Source organism: Vidua macroura, chromosome 10 (genome assembly GCF_024509145.1).
Source record: "Vidua macroura isolate BioBank_ID:100142 chromosome 10, ASM2450914v1, whole genome shotgun sequence".
Taxonomy (NCBI): domain Eukaryota; kingdom Metazoa; phylum Chordata; class Aves; order Passeriformes; family Viduidae; genus Vidua; species Vidua macroura.
This window is the reverse complement of record NC_071580.1, coordinates 17933380-17958870: the sequence shown is the minus strand read 5'-3', so window position 1 is coordinate 17958870 and position 25491 is coordinate 17933380. Positions and strand designations below refer to the sequence as shown.

The 25491-nt window shown below is 42.6% G+C and overlaps 1 protein-coding gene across 1 annotated transcript in view; it reads right to left on the bottom strand.

Annotated features, from left to right (window-relative positions):
* Positions 1 to 25491, bottom strand: part of EPHA4 (EPH receptor A4) — a 104149-nt gene that overhangs the window by 61648 nt on the left and 17010 nt on the right. Inside the window, exon 4 of the mRNA XM_053986106.1 lies at positions 1175 to 1330. Within this exon, the coding sequence (XP_053842081.1) occupies positions 1175 to 1330 (156 nt within the window). The remainder of the gene's footprint in view (positions 1 to 1174; positions 1331 to 25491) is intronic.

Sequence of the window (25491 nt, the reverse complement as noted above, 5' to 3'; positions counted from 1 at the left end):
TGTCCTGGCCTCCTCAACCACCACCCAGCAAAACTCACTGCTGAAAAGAAGGAAATCGCTGGAGAACAGCTGGAATCAAGGGGGTGTGGGGAAGGGATGAGTGCTAACTTAGTTACGGACATGCTCTGTTTCTGCCTTGTAAGGGAGAAATTAAGGTTTAAATAAATGTGAGTCATCTCTCACAAAATTAATTCTCTATATATTAAAACGTTACAAAATAAATATCTCGGCCTTTCCTCACTCACCCACACATACACACTCTCTACATAAATATACAGCTGAACTCCAAAAATCTGGAAACACTTCCAATAGCTTTCAGGGAATGCCACACATGGATATCCCCCTGGTAAAATACAGCCCTTTCACTTACTGTTTGAAACTGCTCTGCTCCTAAGAAAGTGAAAACCAAAGAACTAGATGATCACAATTTAACACCAGGACATGACTAGAATCCCAGGTCTTCGACTGCATGAGCCATTAACCAAAACAGGACAAGGAGTTTATCTAGCAACCCTGTGACTGTGCTCAGTGCATCTCTCCTTCTCCCTGATGAAGGCATTTTGGTGGAACTAAAGCAAATTCCATTTGCTGCACATGATGTATTTACCTACACGGGATAAAATAAACCATGCATTGAGTGGCTGTTTGATTAAAGTTTAAGATTTATTATTACCACCCCTTTTAGATGAACACTTAGGTTCCAAAGGATCACCAGCTATATTTCAACCAAATTAGAAATATAATGAGATTATAAATATTGCCTGTTTACCTGAGGTCATACAATTACAAGGAAAGCTTTCACAATTTCTACGAATATTCATATTTAAAGATATGAAAGGTGATGTGCTGTATTAGCCAGGTGCTCAGACTGGAACTGAGGCCTGTATTTTACTTCTACCCATGTTACTAAGGTGTGCAAGTCCCTCTTTTGTGACTGTGTCTCCTGATTTATTTATACTGCAAATTCACAAGGGTCAGCACAACCATGCCACCATTAGGAACTGAGAGCTGAGAACTAACACTGTCACTCAGAAGTGTGACCACAATGCAAACTGCATCTGCACAGGGCCAGAAGAGCTACTGAATGCTGCTGTCAGAAGCAGAACGCTTTTTAGAGACACAGAGAAGAAATGGGTGATAAAAGGGGCAGGAGATTGTTCAAAGACCAACTTACGCGTGCAGGGCATGGAGGCAGCATCGTTTTCGGCTCGGAAAAAGCCGCGATCGCAGGTGCAGGACGTGGAGCCTTCCCAGATGGAGTAGCTGTGGGGCGGGCATTTGGCACAAGCAGCATCTGTCGAGAGAGCCTTGTAGTATCCGATTTTGCAAGCTAGATGGAGGAACAGGAAGGGAGAGTGTTACTGGCCCGGGCTGTGATCATAAATTGCTAGCTTACTCATTCAAAATCAAGGCAGGAGACATTTCAAAGAGATCTAATGATGTCCTCTTAGCCCCAGGTGAAGAATTAACAATCATCACACTCTTAATGAGTAGTCCTACATCAGGGGATACTGATTTCTAATTCCAACAAGAAGCCATTTTAAAAGCTGGCTTCGAGATGGCAAAAAAAAAATATATACTCTTCTGTTGACACTGCCAGAAAATCAGCTGCCTCTTTGAGCTAACTGTGGAGTTGCATGTGGCTTAACCCATGTCCACCTGCACCCCACACACACAGAACATGACAAAAGGAGTGCAATTGGTTTATTCTATGACCACTTAAGGAATGGCAGCTGACAGTCAGACACTGCCAATTTTTAAGAGGGAGTGGGACAGGAACCCAACATGCCCGGAAATGGCACGTCTCCCTCCTGGCAAGGCAGAATTCATTTGGCTCTTTCTCCCCAAGGGAGGAGATCAGCAATGCTCTCCCCTGCTCAAAGCTGGGGCACAGCAGTAACTGCACCACTGCCACCCGGGCCCACGTGCAGTTGGCAAGCTTTCGGTGACATCAGCTTCATAAAAGCAGGACTTACACAAAAGGCTACTTTTACATCACTTGGAAAAAACTCATTAGCATCATTAATAACACATTTTCATGGTGGCTAACAGGTATGTCATCCTAGAAATTTCTCCCTTGGCTAGAGAAAAAAGCCCACCATCACCAGCACTGGCTTTTAGCACTGCAGAGAAGAGAGAAAATTCCCAGGCACGCAAATCAGTAAAAAAGAAAGGCTGTTCCAAGTATTTACTGTGTGACTCACTCCCACATCTTGTCATTTATCACCTACACTACCTTTAGGGTTCCCCTGCTACACACAGGCTCCTGTTGGGAGGGCAAAAACCCCTGCACAGCCAGGGCTCGCTCTTGCTGTTTCAACCTTCCCTCACTCTTTCCCTGCTTCTCTTATGAAGCCCTCCAGTGGGAAATGGAGAGGGATATTAGTAACAGGTTTATAAAAGAGCAAGTTACTTCATTCTTATTAGCCAAAGCCATTTATGAAATGCCCTTAACAAGTCCTGACTTTACGATGTGCCACAAGCCATCTGTGAGAGCACTGGGAGATCAGCCCAGTGTCACTTGCTGGGGCTGTCACAGGACCAGAGGACCTTGGGAAAACACATTGCTCAAGTGACTGAGATTTACGCTTCCAGAGCTCACATGCATCGTGGTTTTAGATAAGGTTTGACTTGCAAGGTGTGTTTTGGCCATGTTTCAAAAAGCCTTGGGGTTTCCATTAAAATCAGCAGCTACAGCTCTGGTAGGGAGAACTACAGGGGTTAAACCCAGCCTGCCCACATCAGGAACAACTTTTTTTTTGTTGTTTTTTTTTTTTTTGTCCCTGAACACAAATTCAAACCCACCACATCTAGCCCATCAGCTAGGCACTGGCGGAATGCAAAGGCAACACCTGGAAAACTGTTTATTCTTCCTGGGATGAGAACTGCCCAGCAAAACAAACAAACAAGGAAAATAATCCTTCTTTCTTTATATATATTATTTGCACTATCAGGTGAGCAAGTTGCTGTATCACTATGTGTCCTGAGTTTAACAACAGCAGCAGTCAAGTGGCAGATGCTGGTCTTAGATATTACTCCTGGTTTGCACTGCCACAGCACAGATGAGAAATATGCCTAAGCCTGTGTACGACCAGGAGAGACACCCACGGGAAGGATTTTGCTGCCACATATATAAAGACAAGGCATTGAAAAACAGAATACAAAAGAAACCAAGCTGACTGCTTTTATCCACAAAATTCTTTCTATTATTCACCATTTTAACACTAAACATGTAAAGTCTAATATTACTCTTAATATGAACATCACAACCCACATTAAACAGTGAGCTGTTTAATGATTATCTTTAGCATATTTGGGGTATTAAAATACTTATCTATTCAACAATCTAGCTCAAGGCTGAAAATCCTATTTGGGCTATAGCTTCTAGACAGACAAGAAAATGTCGTAGGTAAAGATTTTTGTGACCATTCCTCCCTGTCTTTTCATACTCCATGGTTTAAAAGGGAATAGATGTATTCAGTGGGTACTGCAAGGTCAACACTCTAACTCAAGGATTTTTTCCCCCTCGTTTCATGCACTGTATTTTGTTTTCTACTATATTAAGCCAAGATCATTAATATTTCAAGACCTGAAGAAAGCTCTCCAAACACACTGGCTGCTCCTAAAGCACACACAGCCATTTTGCTTCAAAAATCAACTACTCCTGAAGACCGTTTTCTTCATTTTTGTGTGCTCAGAGATTCACTACATTTCATAACAGACATAAAAGGGCATTAGAGAATGTGCTGCATTAAACCAGGAGTTCTTTGCCCCCAAGAGCTCCATGGTAGCGCCACTTAAAAACTCAAACCTAATCCTGTAAAAGCTGTTCTTAGCATGAAGTGCTGCTGACACACCTATTACAACTACAGATGGACTTTTTTTTGAAGGGTAATGATTTAGTAGGCAAACAAGAAGCCTGTACAGAACTCATTCCCTGGAAGTCTTTATTGCTTGCTCATGACAAATCTTCACGCAGCTGCTTTTCTAGGAAGGATTTGCTGGGTGAGACCCAGCATGAATGGAGTTCTTACACAGTTTTCGAAAGATGCCTTTGTAAAAAGATTAGTTCACATGTGCAATGCAAACTTTGAGTTCAGTTTCTTAGCTTTGCCTTAATTAGTTCTTTCTGTGAGGTTTCTTTTTGTTTTTTAAAGGAGCAAAAAGTTTTTCTCACATTCAGGTCACCCCCAAGTGTAACACGGTTACAATCGGCTGCACCACATTCAAAGGAAATTCTAAAACAAAAATATTTTCAGTTCACAGTTTTTCCTCAGAACAAATCACATTAATTTAAATAGGCATCAGCTTGAAATAATCATGCTGATGTCTTTGAGTCGTAATATTAAAATCTATTTGATTTCTATTTCTCTTAAAGCAAGACAAGATCTGGCAAACATTGCTGGTCATTATTACATGCTTTTTCCTTCTTTTTTCCAAATATATCAGAGTGATGCATGTCAAAACTGCAAAAATTACTCTGAAGAATTATGGAACTTCAGTCAAATCTAGATGTAAATTTTCTCAAGCTGTTTTTCCTACTCTGTTTTCACATTAAAACCTGATTTTCAGACTTAAAGATTCTTCAAAAAAAAAGAGAAAGAACACGTGTGTGGGCTGCAAAGTCTGCTTGCTTGGTCTCTCCAAATGCTGAATTTTCTACTAGAAAATTTCAGACAACAATTTCAGAATTTAAAAACTCATCTCATAGTGGATGGGGCTCTAATCACATTCTTTTTAAACACTGCTACAACAAAATACATGTATTAAATTGGTTTTAACTATTTTTAAACAAGCTATGTTCTTGGGGTTTTTTACTGGGGGAAGGGGAAATATTTAGGGAAATTATTCTTTCAAATTTAGAGTTGCTTTTAAAAAAAAATCCCCCAGTACGTGCTCTTAAATTGTTCCTTTATCCTTGTGGAAATGGCAATAATTCCTTCCGAGTTCGGAAAAGGCTTGGCACACCTAATACTCCTTTAAAAATAAATTAAAAATCGCGTGATGTTTGCAAAGGGGTGGATAACGAAATAATCCCAACCTCTTTTCTGACAAGTTCCTAAACCATTAAAAATGCAGTGCACATCTTAAAAACATCTCAGGGAGCTCCAGGCAGAGGCTCTGGCAGTGCCTGGAGGCTGAGATGGGAGACACGCCTGAGCCTGGCAGGGAACTGAGCAGTGATGGGATGGGGAAAGCCCAAGAGGGCCAGCCCCGAGCTGAAAACTGCTGGGCAGGAGCTCTGGCAGCAGCCCTGGACACCAGGGACCAAGGCCAGGAGAAATCCTGCTTGAAGCCTCAGCCTCTGCTGAAGAGGATTGTAACCAAGAAAATACTGATTTCTGATTAGGGCCTCATAAAGTGACTAGAGAGAAAAACAAGCACAGAAACGTGGTTTTTTTCAAGTAAATCTAGTTAAGTCAATAAACTGATATTAGAAGCAAATGTGACAGATGTTGTGAAGTGCTCATTCACAGAAGCCCCATGGGATGCAAACCTGCACAGGCCAGCAGCACTGGCTGCAGAGCCCTGAGCCAAAGGTTGAGCTCTCCCCACAAGGAAAGGGCCCTCAAACAGAACAGGACCACAACCAAACCATGCTCCTGCTGCACCCTCCTGCCCAAAAGGAATCCTCTGTACCCCCAAGAACATTTATTATCACAGGCAAGCGAGCAATGCTGGTAAAACTTGTGCAATCAGTGCAATTGTCAGAAGCTATGCATTCCAGCTCCCTTTCTTGAAGCAGAAAAATATGTTAGCTACATACTCAAGAAAACTTCAAAATTCCTTGAGAAGCAATTTTGAATCAAATCTCTCTCTGCACACAACAGAAGAGGGAAAACTACTTTTAAGTCAATGATTGTAGCCAACTTTAAAGAAAGACTCCAAAATAGTACTCTTGAAATGAAGGACAAGGCAAATAACTTAGTAAGAGATATTTCAATGTCACGTTTATACTTTTCAGTGAGAAAGAAATTTGTGTTTAAAGAGTTGAACAATACTTTGATAGCACATTTGATGTGTTTCATCACTGGTTGCTTTTTCTACAGCTCTTCTCCCTGGAAATATTTTGAGCTCACATTTTAACTGCACCCTTAGGAACAAAAAGTTACTTTTCCCCTTCAATGTTGTTCTTAGACTTCAAGAGGATGGATTTTCTCTCTCACATCATAACAAAACTACATCTGCCACATAAGAAGGCAGCATCTTCTTATCTTACTTTTACTGTTATTACCATTTCTGAACAGATTTTTGTGTGTTAATTATAGAACTCAATTGTTTGGATAGTCTCTTTTGATGAGCTTTCTGCCCTGCACCATGAACCCCTCCGTTATTGTACAGCTGTTTTACTTCCAAATGCTCATCAGGGTTTTCTAATTGTCAAGCTGTCCCAGCAACCAGGTCTTTTGACCTAAAAGTCAAAGAAAGGGAGTCACCCTTGTCTCCCCGACATGAATACCCCAGCAGTCCCAGTGGCCCCCCTGATACCTACAAGACAATGCCTTTCCAGATCATTGCCACTACAAGCATAATTGAGTTTGGGGTGAAATGAGAAGATTTAAAATAGGATGAATTAATGAGTTTCTTGTAAAATTAAGTCATTCTCCTGGTCCAATCTAATTACTCACTGTAATACCCCTGAGGGTGATAAATAAAGATCCTTAGAAGACAAGCAGGAGGGGAAAAAAAAAAGCTTTCTCTTGAGCATTTCTTAAAAGTCAAGTTGTAGAATGTGATGTGATATACCAAATGTTCTTTCCAAATAACGTCAGATTCCTTTGATGTTCACATTGTAAGATCTTTGCCTCCTGTTCATAATGACTGTACTATTGCTACACATAAAAAGGAGCTCCCCATCTTTAGCTCATATCTCTGATGAGAAAACCAGTATTTCTACGCACTAAGCATGTATTTTCGATGCATGAGTGGCACAAGGAAACACAAAAATCCCACTGGGGAAGAGTCTAGACTGTTTGACTGCAGAACACTTTTACTCCATGATTGGGTAAAAACTCAGGAAGCTCAAAACAGAAATAAAGGGACCCTGGAACATTAATGTAGTATGATTTGAAATCCAAACTCTGAGCATCCAAGCCACTGGACCTGTATATGCTTAACCCTAGTAGGTTAAGCACTCAGACCTCCTTTGCAAAGCTGCAGCATAAACCAAGTGGAGGAACTTTTCACTCACCCAATCTGAACAATCATAAAAAAAATATTAAATATCTTTGGATGTTTTTTCCCCAGTATAGCTTCCTTGGCTACAGGTCTGCTGCTAGTGCTGTGGTTTGCTGATTTAAGGCTAGGGACTGATCCCATGATGCCAGTCACAGCAGGACTCAAACGAACACCTTTGGTAAATCTAAGAGTACCTTGCCTGACTGTGCATCCATGGAGACATTGAACACTGGCAGATTTTTATTTGGCTCATGGGCGACTAGAAAGTCAGTTGCCTACTTCAGTTCAAGAAGTGAGGAGCAAGATCGATCTCTGGTGTGGAAACAAACCACCATCACCATCCAAGGTCTCTCACTGAATCCTCAGGAGGGAAAGGGATGAGGCACTCACTGCAAGGTACCCATTAAAGACAGCAGGGAATGGCAGGGCACTGACATCAGCCAAATCCTGCTGCACCATCAGGCACATCCCATCAGGTCCACTTCACTTAAGTTCCTCTGTACTCAGTCCTCTCCTGTAACACTTCACTTTGACAGACTCTGGTGGACCTGGAGGGCCAGCAGTCAACAGTGCCGGTGAAAGCCAAGACAAAAAGGCATTCAGTACCTCTGCCATGTCCTTGGTCACTAGGTCTCCTCCCCAGCTGAGTACTGGGACTGTGTTTTCCTCAGCCTTCCTCACTGTGCCTGCAGGAGCAGGTGTCCTTGGTGTCCTTCATGTCCCACACCAGACAAACTCCAGCCAAGCTTTGGCTTTCCCAACACCTCCTCTGCATCCTCAGGCAATGGCTAGACTCCAGAATCCTCCTGGGTGCTTCTCTTGTGTGTCTGAGCTGTGCCAAGGGCTCCCTGCCCAATCCACCTTGGCCTTCTGCAACACCCCCTTTACCTTCTGCAGCTGCTGTGCATGTGCTTGCAGCAGCTCGTCCTTTAAAACCCACCAGCCCATATGAGCTTCTTCACTGCCCTGCTGATAAAATTCCTGAACAAGCCAAAATCTTCTGACCTGAATTCCAGAGCTTTCAATTTTTTTTTTTTTTTAATATACATGAAATACAGGGAATCAAACCATGAAAAATGAAGTCTCCAGCTCAGCAAAGGGCACAAGCACAACAGGACTGGACATCTGACACGGCAATCTGTTCAAGAGAGAGCTACAGGCACTAACAAAACTCCCAGGTGTATGATACAAGAACCAGAATGGCCTATTAATCCCAGCCAAGGAGGTCCTGTTCACCTGGGTATCATTTTCTTTGCACAGCCTTCAGAGCCAATTGCCAGATGTTTTTGCTGTGCACTTGGGCACTGCACACCATGGGCACAGACCCATGGCACCGCTGGCATGGCCACAGTGCCAAATCCTCTCTGCAGAGATAGAGCTTGTGGGTTTGGAGTGCCACTCCTCAGCAGCATCAGTTCTCCTGTGTTTTACACAGAGAAGCACTTTGCTTGTGTTCTACAGAAATATTACAAATCAACTTGTACTTCGTGCAAAAGAAATATAATTATGCTGATAACACAATCATTTCAAAAGCTTAAATCTGCTTCATCAGTCTCCTTTTTCTAAAGAAACTAGATAGTCAAATTCATAAACTAAAAAATTAAACATATGCAATTAATATATTAGGTTTAATAAGTACATACATAGAAAAGTCAAAGATGGAAAATTAGCTTTTATTCTTAAAAATTATTAGGAATTATTCTTATCTTTGCTACATAGCTGATAGATCACAACTGCTAAAAAAACCTCTTCTTAGAAATATACAAATTTGAAAAGCTCACATTTCTATGTATTAAATAGTAACAATAGCTTATCTATGCAACCCTCTTCTCTGCTACAGCTGTGGAAGTTGGAGGGAATAGCTGGGGATAAGACTGACATTTCCCACATCATGCTCACTCCTGGTCTTTGACAGCGCCCTGATCTCACATCAGCTCTGTCAACCCCGCCAGCACACAAAGCTTCCAGCCCTGCACCAGAGGGGGGAACAGCTGAAAAATCTCACCAAGGAAAATCAGCCCCTGGACAGAACACTTGCTGCATTGGGTTTTTGTCTGAAATTAATATAAAAATAGAAAGCTAAAAATTCAAGGACTAGGTGAAAAAAATTGTGACTGAAAGTAACCACAAAAAAAAAAAAAAAAAGCCAAAAAAAAAGAAAAAAAAACCAAAAAAAAACCCAAAAAAAACCCCAAAAACCAAAACAAAACGTACACCCTTTCTCAGTGAGAAGTCAGCACTTTCCACGAGGAAAGAAAATCCCAACCTGCTCTGCTCTCTACAGGAAGATATTTGCTAGGACTGGCAGCGGCAGCGAAGCTGCTGACGGCCACCAGCAGGAAGCATTGGGGACACTGTGCCTGCACAGTGGCACAGGGACCTGCCCCTTCCTTCCAGGCAGCAGAGCACTAAAAGCACACACAACTTCACATTAAGTGCTTTGAGGAGGAGAAATGTGTTGCTGAACTGGGGACTTGGCAGGTCACTGTTTGCATTTTTACTTTTAGAAAGTATTTCAACAACGAACAGATGCCCTGGTATGATAAAGCGCCTCTGCTCGGAAACAGCGCTGCAGCAGCCCTGTCCTTTTTGGGAGCAGAGCAGCAACACTGCCAGCACACTGACCCGAGTGCTAAGGGCATCTTTAAAACACTGCTCTGAGCCAAGAGTTCAGGTGTTCTGCTCTTCAGAGTGCTCAGGCTGTCACTTTGCTCTATCACATTCTTCATCTAACTTTGAAAGTTTAATCACCTTTATACAAGCTGTGAGATTTAAGGGATGTCAACTAATCAGTTTCAAATAATTACTCAATTAGAAAAACAAGTTGATGGATTCCCTTGAACAGAAGCAGCACAAGGAGAATCACAAAACTGACAGATTTTCAAGCCAACCTAAGATAATAAGGTGGGTTTTTTTTATAAAAAAACAAAACAGAAAATCGTGATTTTTCTTCTTTAGCAACTACATTTTACAGGGAGAAAGAAAATCCCTACTGAAATTTTATTATATACTCCAGTGAAAGCTGATTAATTGGCCTGAATCTCCACATTAACAAGCCCTAATCCTCTTGTCAGGAGACCTGCTTACAAGCTTCTCTCCCCAGTGGTGTAAAAGCACTGATGAGAACAGAGATCTGTATCTCAAAAGCACTGTCCAGCCAGCCTGGGATTATCTCTCATCTCCTAAATCTTAACAGCTCTGTAGAAAGGCAATTAAACCTCCAAAGTTAGATAAGCCTGTGCTAGAGCACAGCATCAGCTTGAGCACTTTAAGACAGAAAGGCCCACCACAGAGCTCTAACATTACTGTTTAAAATGTCTATTTGGTCCTAACACAAGCATCAGCTCAGGGTCCTGGACTTTGCAAAGATTGTACTCATAATGTAAGCACCTAATATATTATACCCCGTTATTTTAAAGGTGCTTGTATTTTATACAGGCTATTGAGACATTGCAAGTTGGCTGAAATAATTATTACATTAATACCCCTTAACAAATTGTCTATTGTGAAGAATTTGAGGATTGATCCTGCCCTTAAATCCCTTAATGCTGTCTCTTTTGTGCAAGTGGAATTTCACTCCACAGCAGAACCCGGCATAGCTGTAATGTTTTCTGCTACTGTTTGAATTTGTATCATGAGTGTGATGGAGCCACATCATGCCAGCAAACTAACAACTACAGTGTTTTTCTGGGCTTTTTTATTCTTGCTTTAACTGTGAGCAGCCTGGTACACAATTAAGCCTCCTATCTCCAGAGCTATAGCAAGATGTCTTAATATGGTTTAATCATCACATCCTCTCTAGATGGCTGTACAACATTATATATAAACAACGAGGAAAAAAAAAAACTATTTTGGTCTCCCCAGAGAATTGCTTGACACAAAGGTTTTGGAAGATGCCTAAATATAGACAGTTCTGGTGAGATCCGGGTCTATGCAAGATAACAACTCTGTACTATTTTTGACTGTTTAACAAAGATGCATGGAACACAATGACTTCAAAAAACCACTGCTTTGGCTCTCCCCAGCACTAAAGAAAATAGACAAGGTGCTTACAGAGTCATTTAGTTTGGGAAAAAACCGAGTCCAACTGCTAACTCTGCACTGCCAAGTCCAGCACCAAGCCATGTCCCTAGGTGCCACATCTACACATCTTTTAAATACCTTTGCTTCTGAGAGACTCCCATCAACCCCACTGTAAAAAACTATCAAACCTCTACTAAGTAGTACATCAATCAAAATAGTGGCATGCAAATCATGATCCATTAAGTACTTCACACTTGATTACCCTCAACACTTTAGAGAGGGTCATACATTGATGAGTTGCTTCTCTCTTCTTTGCCCTTTGCTATTTGGAGCACATGACCACTTTTAGTTCATTACCAATGCAAAATTTAGCACAAAGCTCAACTTCAGCAAGAGGAAAGCAGCAGCTCAATTGTTTGTCCTTTTCTCCCTAAGTCTGCTCAAGCTGCATGTTTCTCTGTTCTACACAGATCCCACCTTTTCAGAAGTGTTGGAATTGAGGCACATGCAGCTCCACTCTTGTTTAAACATGGCATTCACTACAAAGAGGTTCTGAAAGAGGAAGAGGAAGACTCAAACCACCCAGGATTTCCCTACATGCCTTTTGTCTCCCCCAACTCTCTCCTACATGTGAAAATCAAGCCAAAGTTTCACAGGGTGGGTAAGGTTGGAAGGGACCACTGGAGGTTCTCCAACATCTCTGCTCAAGCAGGGCTCTGTAGAGCACATTACTCAGGACTGTGTCCAGACCACTTCTGAGTATCTCCAGGGAAGGAGATTTGCCTCTCACTGGGCTAACCTACAAACCCCCAAACATGCCAGGAGCTATCTGGAAGCTATTCACCCACACTTGTTCTCCCTTACAGCCTGAAGCTTCTCAATGAGAGGCAATCTCAAAGCTACACGGGAGACCAAGACAGGTGCAACTCCTGGCTCTGCCACAGAGGCTGAGAACAGCTTGCCTGACATGCCTCTGGCATTCATGGACACAGCAGTGTGTATCACTGTCTTAGAGAGGAAATATCATTCATTTTCCTCCCAGCTGGTCTGGTCTCACCGTCTGCTCGCTAACTTCCAGCTCATCTCTCTACAGATCATGGCAGATTCCTGTGTTATGGAAAACCCTCTCACAGGAGTTAATGGAATGAAAGAAGCAGGGAGCAGAGGAAGAGAAAGCAGGGCTGCTCCTTTGGGTCCCCTAAATTGAAAAGGGTAACTACACAAACATCCAAAGTGTGTGCTTCAATGTCCCTGCCTCAGTTTATCCATTTAGGAAGTGGCAATAAGATTCACAATACGTACACCTAAAAGCTGTTGTGAGGTTTAATTAAGCAATAGAGCACTTGGAGATCTCCAGATAACAAGATGCCTATAAAACAAGAGGAGGTGATTATTTCTGATGAAACAAATCATGGCAACAGCCTTGCTCAGCAGGGAATACCCAGGGCTGTCTCAACTCTCCTTTTACAGCCTTGATGGAGGAAGCTTGTAGAGATTGTTCACCCGCTCTTTTGCATCTCAGGTTTTGGTAGGACATTCAAGAGGATGCAGCAAAATGCCTGCATGGGCTGCAGTCTCAGAGATGTGAAATACAGCCCCGATTTAAAAATCAAAGAGCTGGGAATCTTCTCCTGTCAACAAGCCTTCCAATAGAAAAGAATAATTTAGCAAGAATAGCTGAAATCTCCCATCTTAGGGTGATTGGGTGGCTGTGAGGAGAAACGCGTTTTGGCAGTTCCCACATTCTTTTGTCAAACTTCTGTTGTCTGGGAAAGAGCAGAGTGCCAGAAGCCCTTGCAGGTGAATACCTTGGCTGTTTCATGCTCATTTGATTCAGAGCAATAGCGTGTTTATCTAGATGTTTGGAAAGTTATTAATGAGATCAGCAAATCCTTTCCATGTATAAATTGTAAATCACCTTCAGCAATGCCATGTAAGTTATCAAGTCAAGTGAGAACATGCCTATTTATCTGTGATAGTCTTTTATCACCAATAAATAAAAGCAAGACAGGGAATTACCTCAGGAGAAAATAGCTCTGAAGCAGAGTCTGTTAGGTCACCAACAGAAACACCAGCACAGCAGAACCCCTGTGAGGTTGTTTATCATGACATTCTGAAGGATATGCCCAGGAGTGGCACTGCAGCAATCCAGAAGGAGAAGGAAAGCAGCTCTCACTGCTGACCCCATTCAGGTGCATTCAGAATGCTTCCCACCACTGTGGTTCACCAGCACTTGCTCTGCACAGAGCAGATGTCTCCCCCAAGCCTGCACAGCGTGCCTCTTTTCATCCTCGCACATCCCTGCAGAGTGAGGGAAAGGCACTTGATGTGCAGAGGCTGGTTTGGAGGACCTGCTGTCACAGCCCCAGCAAGCAAGAGGTTCAGAAAAAGAACAGCCAAAGAGAGACCAGTTTTATGAGTGGCTGCTGGGGGTTCTGGACAAGAAGAATTACAATTTGAGCTGGACTCAGCTTTTAAATCCTCTACTATTCTGAATTCATAAGATCTTTGGTATCTTTAAATCAGAGCTCTGCCCATCCATCTTCCAGGTCCAGGCAACCCAGAGATTTACAGCACAGCTGCTGCTCCAGTACAGGATTTGGCCCAGTTGTGCAATGGACACATCACCTGGTAAAACTTTAACGTAGGGGTTTTTACAGAGGCAGACATTTAATGAATGCTTTAAGAACTCTTCAAGGGTCCTGCAGAAAGTCTCCCTTTTTATGAGAAGGTAAATTAAATAAAGTCCTGGGGGAAAGAAGCCAATGTCAGGCATGACCAAAAATAGCTGTGCTAGGTCTCTTCTGTCCCAGCTTAGTACTTGCCAGGCAGCTCCAGGGAGGCTCTCAGTAGACACACCAGTGAGCAGGAGAAATGATGAATTACAAGAGGATGGCAGGGCCCTCTGACTTGCTCCAGGGGAAGCATCTGGAGTGTGAATCCACCTGTACCAGAGCAAAGCCACAGTGGCTGAAAGCCTACATGGTGGAGGTGCCTGCTGCTCCTGTGGGAGATGGAGCTCACGCTCTGGGCACCGCAGGAGGCATCAACCATGGCATGATAACACAGTTTCAAGACCAGCTCCAGCATGAGGAATGAACCCACAGCTGAGCCAGCTGCTAAAGCAAATGAAGACTTCTCAGGTGACTGGGTTAATGTCAGCTAGTGCTCATGAGGAGTTTTCTTCCCTCTCTCCATACAGGTCCCAGGATGCCAACCCCATCGCCAGCGGGGCTTTGTCACATTGCCCCAAACCTCCTGCAGCCCTGGTCACCACAGCAGGTACCCAGAGGGCACACACAGTCCCCAGGCTGGGATACAGGTCAGGACACAGCCCAGTCCACAGAGCCTTCACTCCAGCAACGGTGACACACAAGAAGGAAAGCTTCCCTTAGAATTCCTGCTGGATGTCGTACAGCTGCTAATTAGGAGAAAGTGACAAAACAGTTTTGCTTCTTAATCTGGAAAAGCATCTGTCTCTAACAAAACTACTGGCAAATAAACTCAACAATAAAATTCCATTTTGGCTCAGAGGCCCCCTTGGTTGACACGATAGAGCTATTTATTCAAATATCTACACAATATGTAAATTAGTGCAAGATAATAAAGAAATTAATTGTGGTAACCATGGAGCTATTTAGAAATGGCCAAAAGCACCACTGACTTCAGTCCAGGCCACAGAAATTTACTCCAGCAAAGAAATGTGGTGGCAACGCTGGAGCTGGCGCGTGACTCACGTCTGCCCCGATCACCTCGCACTCTTCCTGATATGATAAGCTATCAGCTCAGAGCTCTTATGAGCACTACTTTATCTACTCTCACTAAACTATATCAAGACTTAATTTTGCCTCAACAATTAACAAAATGCTATCACCAACATCCCAATTGTATCTAAGATAGCTTAGGAGAGTGAGGTTTTAAAATGCTTTTGACATGGTGATCTTACAGAAGTTAAACAAATTTGCTTGGGTATGCAGGACAATCTGTTTTCAGTACACATTTCTCATTTTTCAAGAGATCTCAAAGTCACACAGAGTAACCTCCACTCCCGCCTTCAGCCAAGACAGAAGAGCTGAGGCAGAAACGGATTTTTTTTTTTCCCCCTTTTTCTCTCTGCCTCTGTCAGCTACCAGTAGGGTCTTCCGGAAATAGAAACACCTTGCAAAATTTCATTGGCTTCCTGGTGTTCCTCTGACTGTCGAGTTTTATACAGTGAGGCACCTTACAGACGGATAATCCTCTAGAGCAGCCCTACTGTCCACCTGTGGCCACCCCACAGAAGGGTTATTGCACTCTGCCTTTAACCACCAAAACTGAGTTCCCAGAGGATTTGTTAGGTTGCTCCAGCAAGGAGTCCTTCAGGGACCACCATCTGCTTGAATTTGCAAGCACTTTGTCACTCGTTTACCAAAATTTTTATTAGACTATTAAAAAAACATAGGAGAGCCTGTACTTTCCAAAACTAATGTTCAGCTCAGCATAGCAGTTTTCCATGTTCCTCACTTGTAATTACTTAGCACTTTCTCTTGCATGCATTCATTAAGAAATATAAATTTAAATAAACAAACCCCAGATTTTCTAGCAGAACCAAACCATTAAATTTGTACATAATCAAAACTTGAGGCAGTTAAGCAGAACAGGAGGAAATGTGCTGGCTGCAATGATTTAGTTATGGCGTGTCTGATGTGCCAAGTTTATTTTCTAGACATAATTTTCCTATGTGGAGGTGCAGCCAAACAGCAGCCACTAATGGATTAGTAAATCTGCACTGTGCCAGGCAGAGCCCCAAATACATGAGATCAGCAACCAACTGGGGGAAGAGAGGAGAATGGGATTTTTCCTATATTTTATTCTTATGCATTTGCTTAGGTTTTGCGAGTGAGACACTTCGGGCTATTTTGGCAGTTGTACCCAACCCATCATGGGAAATAAGCAATCTTTTATAAGACCCATATGAATCACTTTTGCCAACATTAAGTGGATTTTGGTATTGCAAACATTTAGTGACTTTATTCAGGTATGCACCAAAGAACCCAAGGCCAAAAGACAGAGCAGCTGCTCTGGGATATTAAAAGTTTTCCCAGAAATACTGTCAAGGAGCAGTGTCAGCATCCAGACAGCTCAGTGGTTACCTGAACACTCACAGAGAGCTGTGCTGACTCATAAGCCAATTGCACTGGAAATTCTGCAACTGGGGAGCACAGGGCTGCCTCAGAGCTCCTCCACCTCGTTACGCACACAGAGCCCATGACAAAGAGCATTTGCAATTCAGAGCACACACAGATTCAAGGTCAAAGTTTCCAAGTTTCAAGAATTCTCCATAAGTGCAAAGTTTAAAGCACAGGTACCAACAGATTGATTTTTTAGCGTCTACCTGAAGAAAGCAAAGATGAAGGCTATCATTAGTTCAGCTTCTTGAGGGGGACTTCCCTGTCAATGTGTGTTAGAGACTGGTTAAACAAAATGTTCTGCAGTAAATCACATGGAAACGTGAACTCAGCAAATGCCAGAGGCAATGGCAGGCGGATATGAATGACAATCAGAAAGGCGTGTCAGGATGCTTGAGGTATGAGCCATGATGAAGTGCTCCTGAAATTTCACCTGCCCGGAGTGGGACAAGAGGTTGTGGCCTTCAAAAAAAGAAAAGAAAAAAAAGAAAAAACAAGGAAAATAAAGCACTTGATGTGCTAATTAGAAAGTAAACTCTGTGTCTGAACAGACATCCAAATATTCCAGTTTCAGCAGGGAATAAAACCTAGAGATTGTAGGAATTAGTCTGAATCAGACATCACTAAATGGTCATGGCAAGGTTGAAGGAAGACAGTGCAAGCCAACAGTTACTGCAAGCACCTCTTTAGTCAGAGGGAAGACTGAATTTTTTTCACATAATCATTCATTTGTACTCATGGGCTTCTAAAATGGATTTAGCAGACCTCTGTTCTTCTCTGAGCTGCTTTTGACTTCTTAGAAAACACACGGAGCTGATAACAAACCTTGCAAATTTCGAGAAAGAAAAGCAGACAGACACATACCTTAGCTGATTAAATGTTGAACATTAACATCCATTACCATCACCAGCAGCTAGAGATAACTAACAAAGAGGAACACGAAATCACATTACTGCATTCAACAAACCTTCAGAAAATGCTACTTTTCACAGTCAAAAATAGCATACCTTACCAGCCCAGATTTCATCAGCCCATTCTGTCAGCATAAAAGCTGTTTTCTAGGCCACGGCATTTTCCATTAATGCAATGTGATTTGCCATTGCATTTTGAGAAAGCTAAGGTGATTGTGTGATACTGAGAGAGGATGGTCAGTAATCCAGAAATGAAAGCCTGAAACTCCTCGTGTAGGGCAAGGTCAAAGAACAGCTGCCCATGGAAACCCCTGCACACAGAGACTTGCTTACCACATTCTAACTGGTATTCCCAGGAGCTTTGTACTAAGGGTATTTTAAATAAACAGCACCATCCATCTCAACAAATGATTTAAAAAATGTGGAGATAATGACTTCTCATATGGCTTTACTACTGCTTGCACTTACAAATATGTCACCTGGGTAGTTTTATCTCCCACATTAGCTGATATTTAAGAAGTTCTTATTATTAGTCACACTGTTCTGAGTGTTATATCTGTTCCTAGCAACTGAGAGAGGAAAACAAGCCAAAATAAAACACAATGGTATTTCTGAAACCACAATGTAATATCCACGTGGGATAAAATCCTGCCTGTGAGTTTCTAAGAACAGTGGTACCACAGAGAATTAGTGATGAAAGAGCTGGTGGAAGTTTTTGATAAAGACAACTACCTCTCTTAAGTTACAAGCAAACTAAACAAAAATTAACAAGCTCCATAAAGCAATTAAAATCCAAAGTGTAAAGTAGATGTAATGACTCAACAGCCTGATCACTGCTCTCGTAAAACCGCCCTAATAATGCATGGTCTGAGTCTCCTCACCCTGATATCACCATAAAATTAAACAGCAAATTGAAATTCTCATCCTCTATCGGTGGGGTTTCACTGATGAAAAGTTTTAAGGCAGGAGAAGCAGAGCCAAGGGCTATGCACTGAGAAGCCTCACAAGAAGCCAGATCAGTGCACCACAGGCTGCCCGAGCTTGGCTCGCCAGAGGCCAGCTATCAGCACTGCACTGTCTGCACGCTGTGTGCTGCTTTATCAGTCCCACCCTTTAAAGACAATGAAGTGGGCACTGTCACTCACATCCTAGAGGCAAAGCACATCCCTCCTGGCAGTAAAAACAAGCCTGGAATGATTCTACAGTGGGCTTAAAAAAAGAAAAAATGAACTAACCAAACAATCCTCATCCCAAACTGTAGAAGGGAACACAGACCATGTAAACCCCTAATTTCTGCATTTTAAACTTGTCTCATTACTGGGTGGACAACCCTCCTCTTTCCATCCTGCCCTTTGCCCTGCCAATAAAATACTGCTTACAACTTGATGTGATTCAGCCTTAAGAGAACATTCTCATTCTAGACTAGCACCCAGCTTAAAAGTTTCAAAGATGTTCTAAGACTCAATATAATAAAACAACTTGGTCTCCCAAATAACAAAGCTTTTTTAGTGTTTCAAATAACCAATATGCATTCCATGCATATTTAAACACATCTTTGTATTACTTCTTTATAAAGACAACTTTGGTCCTCACAAAAGAGGCTGTTCATGGTCTTAGGTAATGCAGAGTATATTAATTGGGCAATACCTCACACTTATTTTGGAATGCTAATTTGGACAGAGCCCAGCTCTCACTGCACCCACTGTCACTTGCTGACTCTTTAGAGGGGTGGCAGTGAATCAGGAACACAACAGCACATTTGTGAGGTGAATTTCAAGCATGCTTGGGTGTCACAGTACGGCTTGAGCAGTGCCCCTGAACCACCAAAGCCGATGGGTTGAGATTTAACCACCTAGTTTTAGATGGTAGATGTCATCAGCAGTTTGGGATCAGCTTTTAACTTTGGATGGGGTAAGAGAGTTCAAAAATTAACTAGATTTAACCCTGCCAGTATCACCAAGCCTCTGCCAGGAATGAAGCAACTTTTAGTCTCAGCTTATGCAGCTCGTATCAAAATTAACCCTCAAATTCATTATATTAAGGAGTCCATACTACATAATAATTTGGGGCACCGCCTGCCTGCAGAAAATACAAGCAGCATGTTTAAACAAATGGAACGGCCCATGCAGCACAAACCTCCCCAGCCTGGCTTGGAGCAGAGGAGCTCAAAGCAACGAGGATTTGAATAGATGCCACTGCACCCCTCCCTCCTGCTCTCCCGAAGCCATTCCTGAGGCTGTGCCCTGAGGAAAGCTGAGGAGGGAAAGTGGAGCCTGGCCCAGGCACCACCCTGCACTACAGGGAACTGGAGGCATCAGAGCGGTGCCCTCTGAAGCTGCAGATTGCTCAAGGAGCTCCAGGATTGAACGGGGCAGCCTCGGGCTGCTTCTGCTGTGTGCTGGCTGGCACTGGCTCCCCAGGGCCACAGAGCCTGCTGAGCCCTCTGCACCTGCCCTTGGGACTGCAGGGGCTGGCTCAGCAAGGCTCTGGGTGCCTCAGGCTGAGAGCAGCCCCGTGGGAAGGCTTGGCTCTACAGCACCTCCAGATCTACTCTTTAGCAAAGCCTGGTCCACAGCCCCACTCCTTCCCTTCCCATCAGTAACACCCGGACCAGAACTAGTGTTAGCCAAACCCCTGCTATCCTTTGCAGTTTAAGTACATCAGTTTGCCATAGTTACTCTGTCCCAGTAAAGCCACCAGCAACATACTGTGACTTGCAATGCTACCACCTTTTATGCTTCCTTACGGCATCCTTACATTGCCTTTCCTCTTTCTCAAAATGAAACTTGGTTAAATCAATGCAAAATTAAACACAGAGGACCAGAAAGACCTTTCTTTCCTTTAAAGACTTTCCACTGAAAAGGATTTTTGGTGACTGGTGTTTTTTGTGAGCTGGGTAATCACCTACAATTCTACAAAATACCTCATTCAGGTTTTGATTATTTATGTGCTTCTTTCTTACACAAAAAGATGCAGTGAAACAGACAGAAGCTCCCACAGCCAAGCCCTGCTGTGAGCACCATCTCTGCAGCTCAGGTGAGGACTCTGGGCATTGCCAGCTGACACATCCTTTCTCTCTGCTTGGGAAACACCACTGCTGACCCCAGCCCTTAATTTCCTGCTACTCTCTCCCTGTTGCAATGGCATTCCCAGCAAAAGCTTTAAATAACAGCCTGGGGTACAAGAAGAGTGACTAACTCTTCACATTTCCAGTCATACACGGTAATCTCCCAACAGCAACAGCACTGACAAGCCCTTCCTGCAATACTCTATTTAGCAGACATTTTTTTTCTGTGGACAGATGCTCGTAATGATATCTCAGAGCAATTAGAAACACAAATTGTTTTTCCCCTTTCTCCTCGCAGGCAGTGGCTGGCGGTGCCCTTGAAGTGCAGCCAGCCCAGCCAGGACAGGTAGGGCCAGCTGCTGCAGGGAGCAGGAAGGGCTGAGGCCCCAGGGCCAGACCTCAGCTCAGCCTGCTGCGATTCAGCAGGACTGCTCTGCAAACGAGGGCTCAGGCAGAAACGGCTGGGTCAGGACCAGATGAAACCAAGCAGATGAGCCAGAAAGGATGACTTTTAAATGGGGAAGAGCATCGCAGTGGGCAGGGCAGGTGACAACCCACGACGAGAAGATGCCACCCTCATTAGGGCTCAGTGTTTTTCAGACAAGGTTTACTCGACAGGTACTGGGGAGCAAAGCACCCACCTCACATGAGAAAGTGAGCTCCTAATATAAGGTAAACAGGGGCACTGTAAACTTGTCATATTTTATTGCATTGGTACTGCAGTCACCCATGAGAACACTACAATGGTCTTTATGACTCTAAGAAGCTTCAGAATGTTTATACTAAAATCAGCATGAGCCCTCAGCTAAAATATTCATTTCCAATTTTATTCAAAACTAGAAACCCAGTGATTTGCTCACATTCACATAATTCAAAGGAATAGTCCTTCTCTGGCACTTCCCTAAGCTCAGGAGTTTATACTAGCAAACAAAATTAGTGTTGTAGGTTGAAGCTACTCTTTGATCTGCTAAATAAATCCATAGTAAATTCAGGTTCAATTACAGTATTCAAATTTATGACATCCACAGTGCTTTATGAAGTTAGTGACAAATGCCAGTTTCATATAGAAAACATGTATTAGCCTGCACAAGCCACAAAAAGAAAAGGAAAAATCAATTTGCTCTATACAGATGTATGAAAATGCACTTTGACAGTTTTATACAGTCTTTTACATGCATTTGTCAATACATTTGATTGCAGCTGTAGATACTGTGAATAACTCATTGATACAAAGAAATTTTTAGTTTGATACACTGAAAAGTGAAATTTGCTTTACTGATACACCTACATGCATATTCACCAATGCAGTCATTGTTACTGCCAAAATTTCATTTGCATGCAAAATACCTCTGGTGCAAATTACCAATAACATAAGGGAGCCCATGAAATGTTAAAGACTTCAAAGGATGAGAGAAAAACTATTTGCATTTTGGGCCTGATCCAAAGCACATTAAAGTCAAGAGGAATCTTTCCATTGGCCGCAACAGATGTTCTGACTTGAGGAAGTTTTGATGCAAGTCATTGACATAACAGCAGACCAGCAAGACCACAAAATCCACTTTCTAAAGAAACCGAAAGTTAACTTTGCTAAACACTGGTTTACTGTGTGGCAGTTGTCTCTCAGTTTCTCCCAGGACAATCTCTGCTGCCTCTCCTGCTGTCCACAGCACATCTTTCTGTTTGATAGCCCGCATTCATTCAGCTTTTACACCTACACTTCCTTCTTTCTTGTTCATGGCTTTTAATTTCTTTCTTGCTCTGCAGATACATAACTTCATAATAGTGTTGTATAATTCCACAAAAGTGACTTATGAGACAAGTATCTAGGCAGGACAATACAAAAACTGTCAAAATATGTTTTGATAGATCACTACCTATAGAGCATCAACTGCTTTCAGTCCTTGAAAAACAGCTAGTGGGTCTCATAAAAGATGTAAGCTGCTAAGTGCTCCCATCTTTTTGGGGATAATCAGCTTAATCAATGTTGCTTCAGCAACCTCTGTTCTATTCCCTCAAAGTTTTAGGAGCAACTATTCATATGGCATGAATGTAATAATGGCTCCTACTCCAGGGCATTAAACCTGTTCACAGAAAGGACAGGAAACACAGCATGGAAAATGAAAACAAGTGATTGGACTTGCAACAGTGAAGGTACCAGGTAGATAAATAATAGCATGTTTATTTACATAAACTTGAATAATTTCTTCCTTTTAGGAAGAAACATTTTTCCTAGTGTGACCTAAAAAAGAAATTAACTAGTAAAAAGAGCATTTCTCTTCCACAAACATTAGCAAATGCTGTATCTACTCTTTGTGTGTCACCAGTCAACAAAAACAAACCCCTGCAATAAAACAAACAAGAAAACCAAACCAAAACAAACAAAACCAAAACAACCACTAAAAAAAACCCAAACAAACAAAAAAAGCTACTAGGCCATAATGCACATTTTTCTGCCTCTCTATACTTCAAAATCATAAGCACTCCTCACATTTCACTGTAAAAGGTTTTATTTCTTGGTTCCTGCAGCTCAGGTAATGATATCATAACTCAAAGGTGGTGCAAGGCTCACTATAGCTCTGACCTCATAAACAATTTTAATATCCCTTCTCCACATCCTAACAGATACAGGACTGCACCTGAGCAGACAATATCTCCTCAGGAGTTACTTGTTTATTCAACTTGTAAGTGAGCACAAGTGCTCCACATTAAAACCAACCTGGATGCAAAGAGAAGGCTTCCTTTGGCATAAGGGGAGCATCTTTCAATAGGCTGAGATACATCTGCCAAGTATCTCAGGTGCACAGGAGGGAATGCAAAATTCAGCCAATGTCCAGCACAGACCCACAAAGCAAGGAGTGCAGCAGCACTTCTGCTGCACACATCTCCTCTGGGCTGTCCCGAGTGCCCAGGAGGCTCCAGAGCAAGGAGAGCAGTGCTGCTGCAGCAGGGCCAGGGCAAAGAGCCAGGCAGCAGCAGCACTTCTGCTCCTCTTTCCAGGTGAGCCAGGCAGAGCTCTTCATGGCTGCTCCACAGCATCCCTGACATTCTCTATCATTGCCATGGCTCAGATGCTCGGGGGGATACTAAGGCCAGGAAAATGAAGCTAGGAATCTCATATGTAGGGCCATGATTCACTGGAAAAGCCAGGGCCTGTCCAGGATAGGATCCCTCTGGCTCCATGAAGGACTGGAACAAACAGAGAGGGTTATCCAAGACACTTCAAGAAGGTTCTGTTTAGCTGGAAGTAGCCAGTTAAACTGGAAAGCTGAACAGCACAGCAAGAGCTCTAGCAGCCAAGAGACCTCTTCAGACTGAAAAAGTTTCTCTTGAGGGAAAGGAGCCAGGAGACAGTATGATCAAATCTCATCAAATCTCTCTTTCTAGGTCAGACCTCAAGAGCTGCTTTTCACCTATAAGACAACAGTGATCCCATAAGAAGTGTACAAGAGCACTTACCACAAGAGACATGGGTAGGGACGATCCCAGTCAGCCTATTCCCAGCCCCACAGAGGATAACATGTAGTTAAACCATGCTACTGGATGTCTAACTTATTCTGAAAATCCTCTGATACTGAGATTCCCTCACATTCCTGGGCAACCTGTGCTGGCACTACAAATCTCAGTAATTTTTTTTTTTCCCTTGGGTCTAGCCTAATCTTTTGGTTTTGCAATTTAAACCCATCTTTTCTTGCCCTGTTTATCAGCTCCATCTTTATAGCCAAATTCTGTGCAGCTCTGGTTAAAGAATAAAGGTGAGAGACATTTCAAGATATCTTCAATTTTAAGCAATTCCAACCTTTGAACTACTAAAAGTGAACTGGACAGTAAGCCCTAACATAGACAGAAGAGATGCTTTAGTCTCTTAAGCCTGCTTAAGGGCTACAAATACATCAATCAAGCTCTGGACTACTCAGAAAGCCAATGTGTAGTGTTTCAATTATTTCCTTCTGGAGCAAGGCCAAAATAAGCTTGTTGATGTGAATAGGTAAAACAGAATCTACTACTTTCTGAAAAATCTCTTTGAGAAGTGCTCTCAAAAATTTATCTCCCCTTACCTTACCAGGAGGACTTATTTGTTATTGAAAGCCTGCCTGCAAGCCTCACGATGCTAAACTCAGGGCAATAAACAATTTATTTTGAGAAATCACAGACAGACTGAAGACATAGAAATTAGAACCTAATACAGAAAGAAGACACAGGTCAAATCAGCACTGGGGCATCTCAATAGTACCTCTAAAAGGCATCAGTAATGATTAATAAGCTTGAATTTATGCCATATTTATGGCTCTTCTGAAGGTTTTTACATAAAAAAACAGCAAGAAGAAAAAACCTGGCAGAGGACAGGGGCTATTTTCCAAAAATAGTAAGGAGGTCTAATTTTCTCTCATTGGCACAACTCATCCATAGTCTCACTATCTGGCTGACAACTTCCCTGGACAAAATCAATCAGAGCAGTGGCACCAAACAGGGCCAAGTCTCCAGACTGTGGAAATAATCCTTGGAAACATTAGGAGTCTTTTTCCAATTCCTGCCAACACTCTGGCAGGGGAGAGGAGGAGCCCTCATCCTTTTAATCAAAAAGAGTTGTAGGTAAATTGTCAGAGTATCACACTCCATATACACTCCATATTTTTTTATAATGGGCAAGTTCTGCCCTCTTCTATACTCTGACAACCTCTACTAGTCCTGAGTGACATAAATATAGTATTTGACCTAATTGCATTTTAAAGCCCGACTAAGGTTCTTGCACTCTAAGCTGAGACAGACAACTTTTTTCCTACCCACAAGTCCCTGTGACACAATACTTCTGACACATTGCAAATTTCTGAAGCATTATTCCTTCCAAACAAGTATCTTCCTTGTTATTTAGCCAGGCTGAAGGGCAGTTCACTGTCATTTATGGCACAGGCACAGAAAGCAGTGAATAGCAATTACTCAGCATTTGTTAAAGGGAAGGCCTCACCTTTAATAATTGCACAGTCACATTTCTTTCCACAGGGTCAACCAGAACTCCGGAAAGGAGACTTGCTGATTGACACAAATATGTTTGTATTTCAAAGGGCAAACTACAAAGTCAAATAAAAGGCAGTGTTTGCACAAGAGTTAACTTTGTCATTCGGCATTCTCAAAGAGCTCAACAATC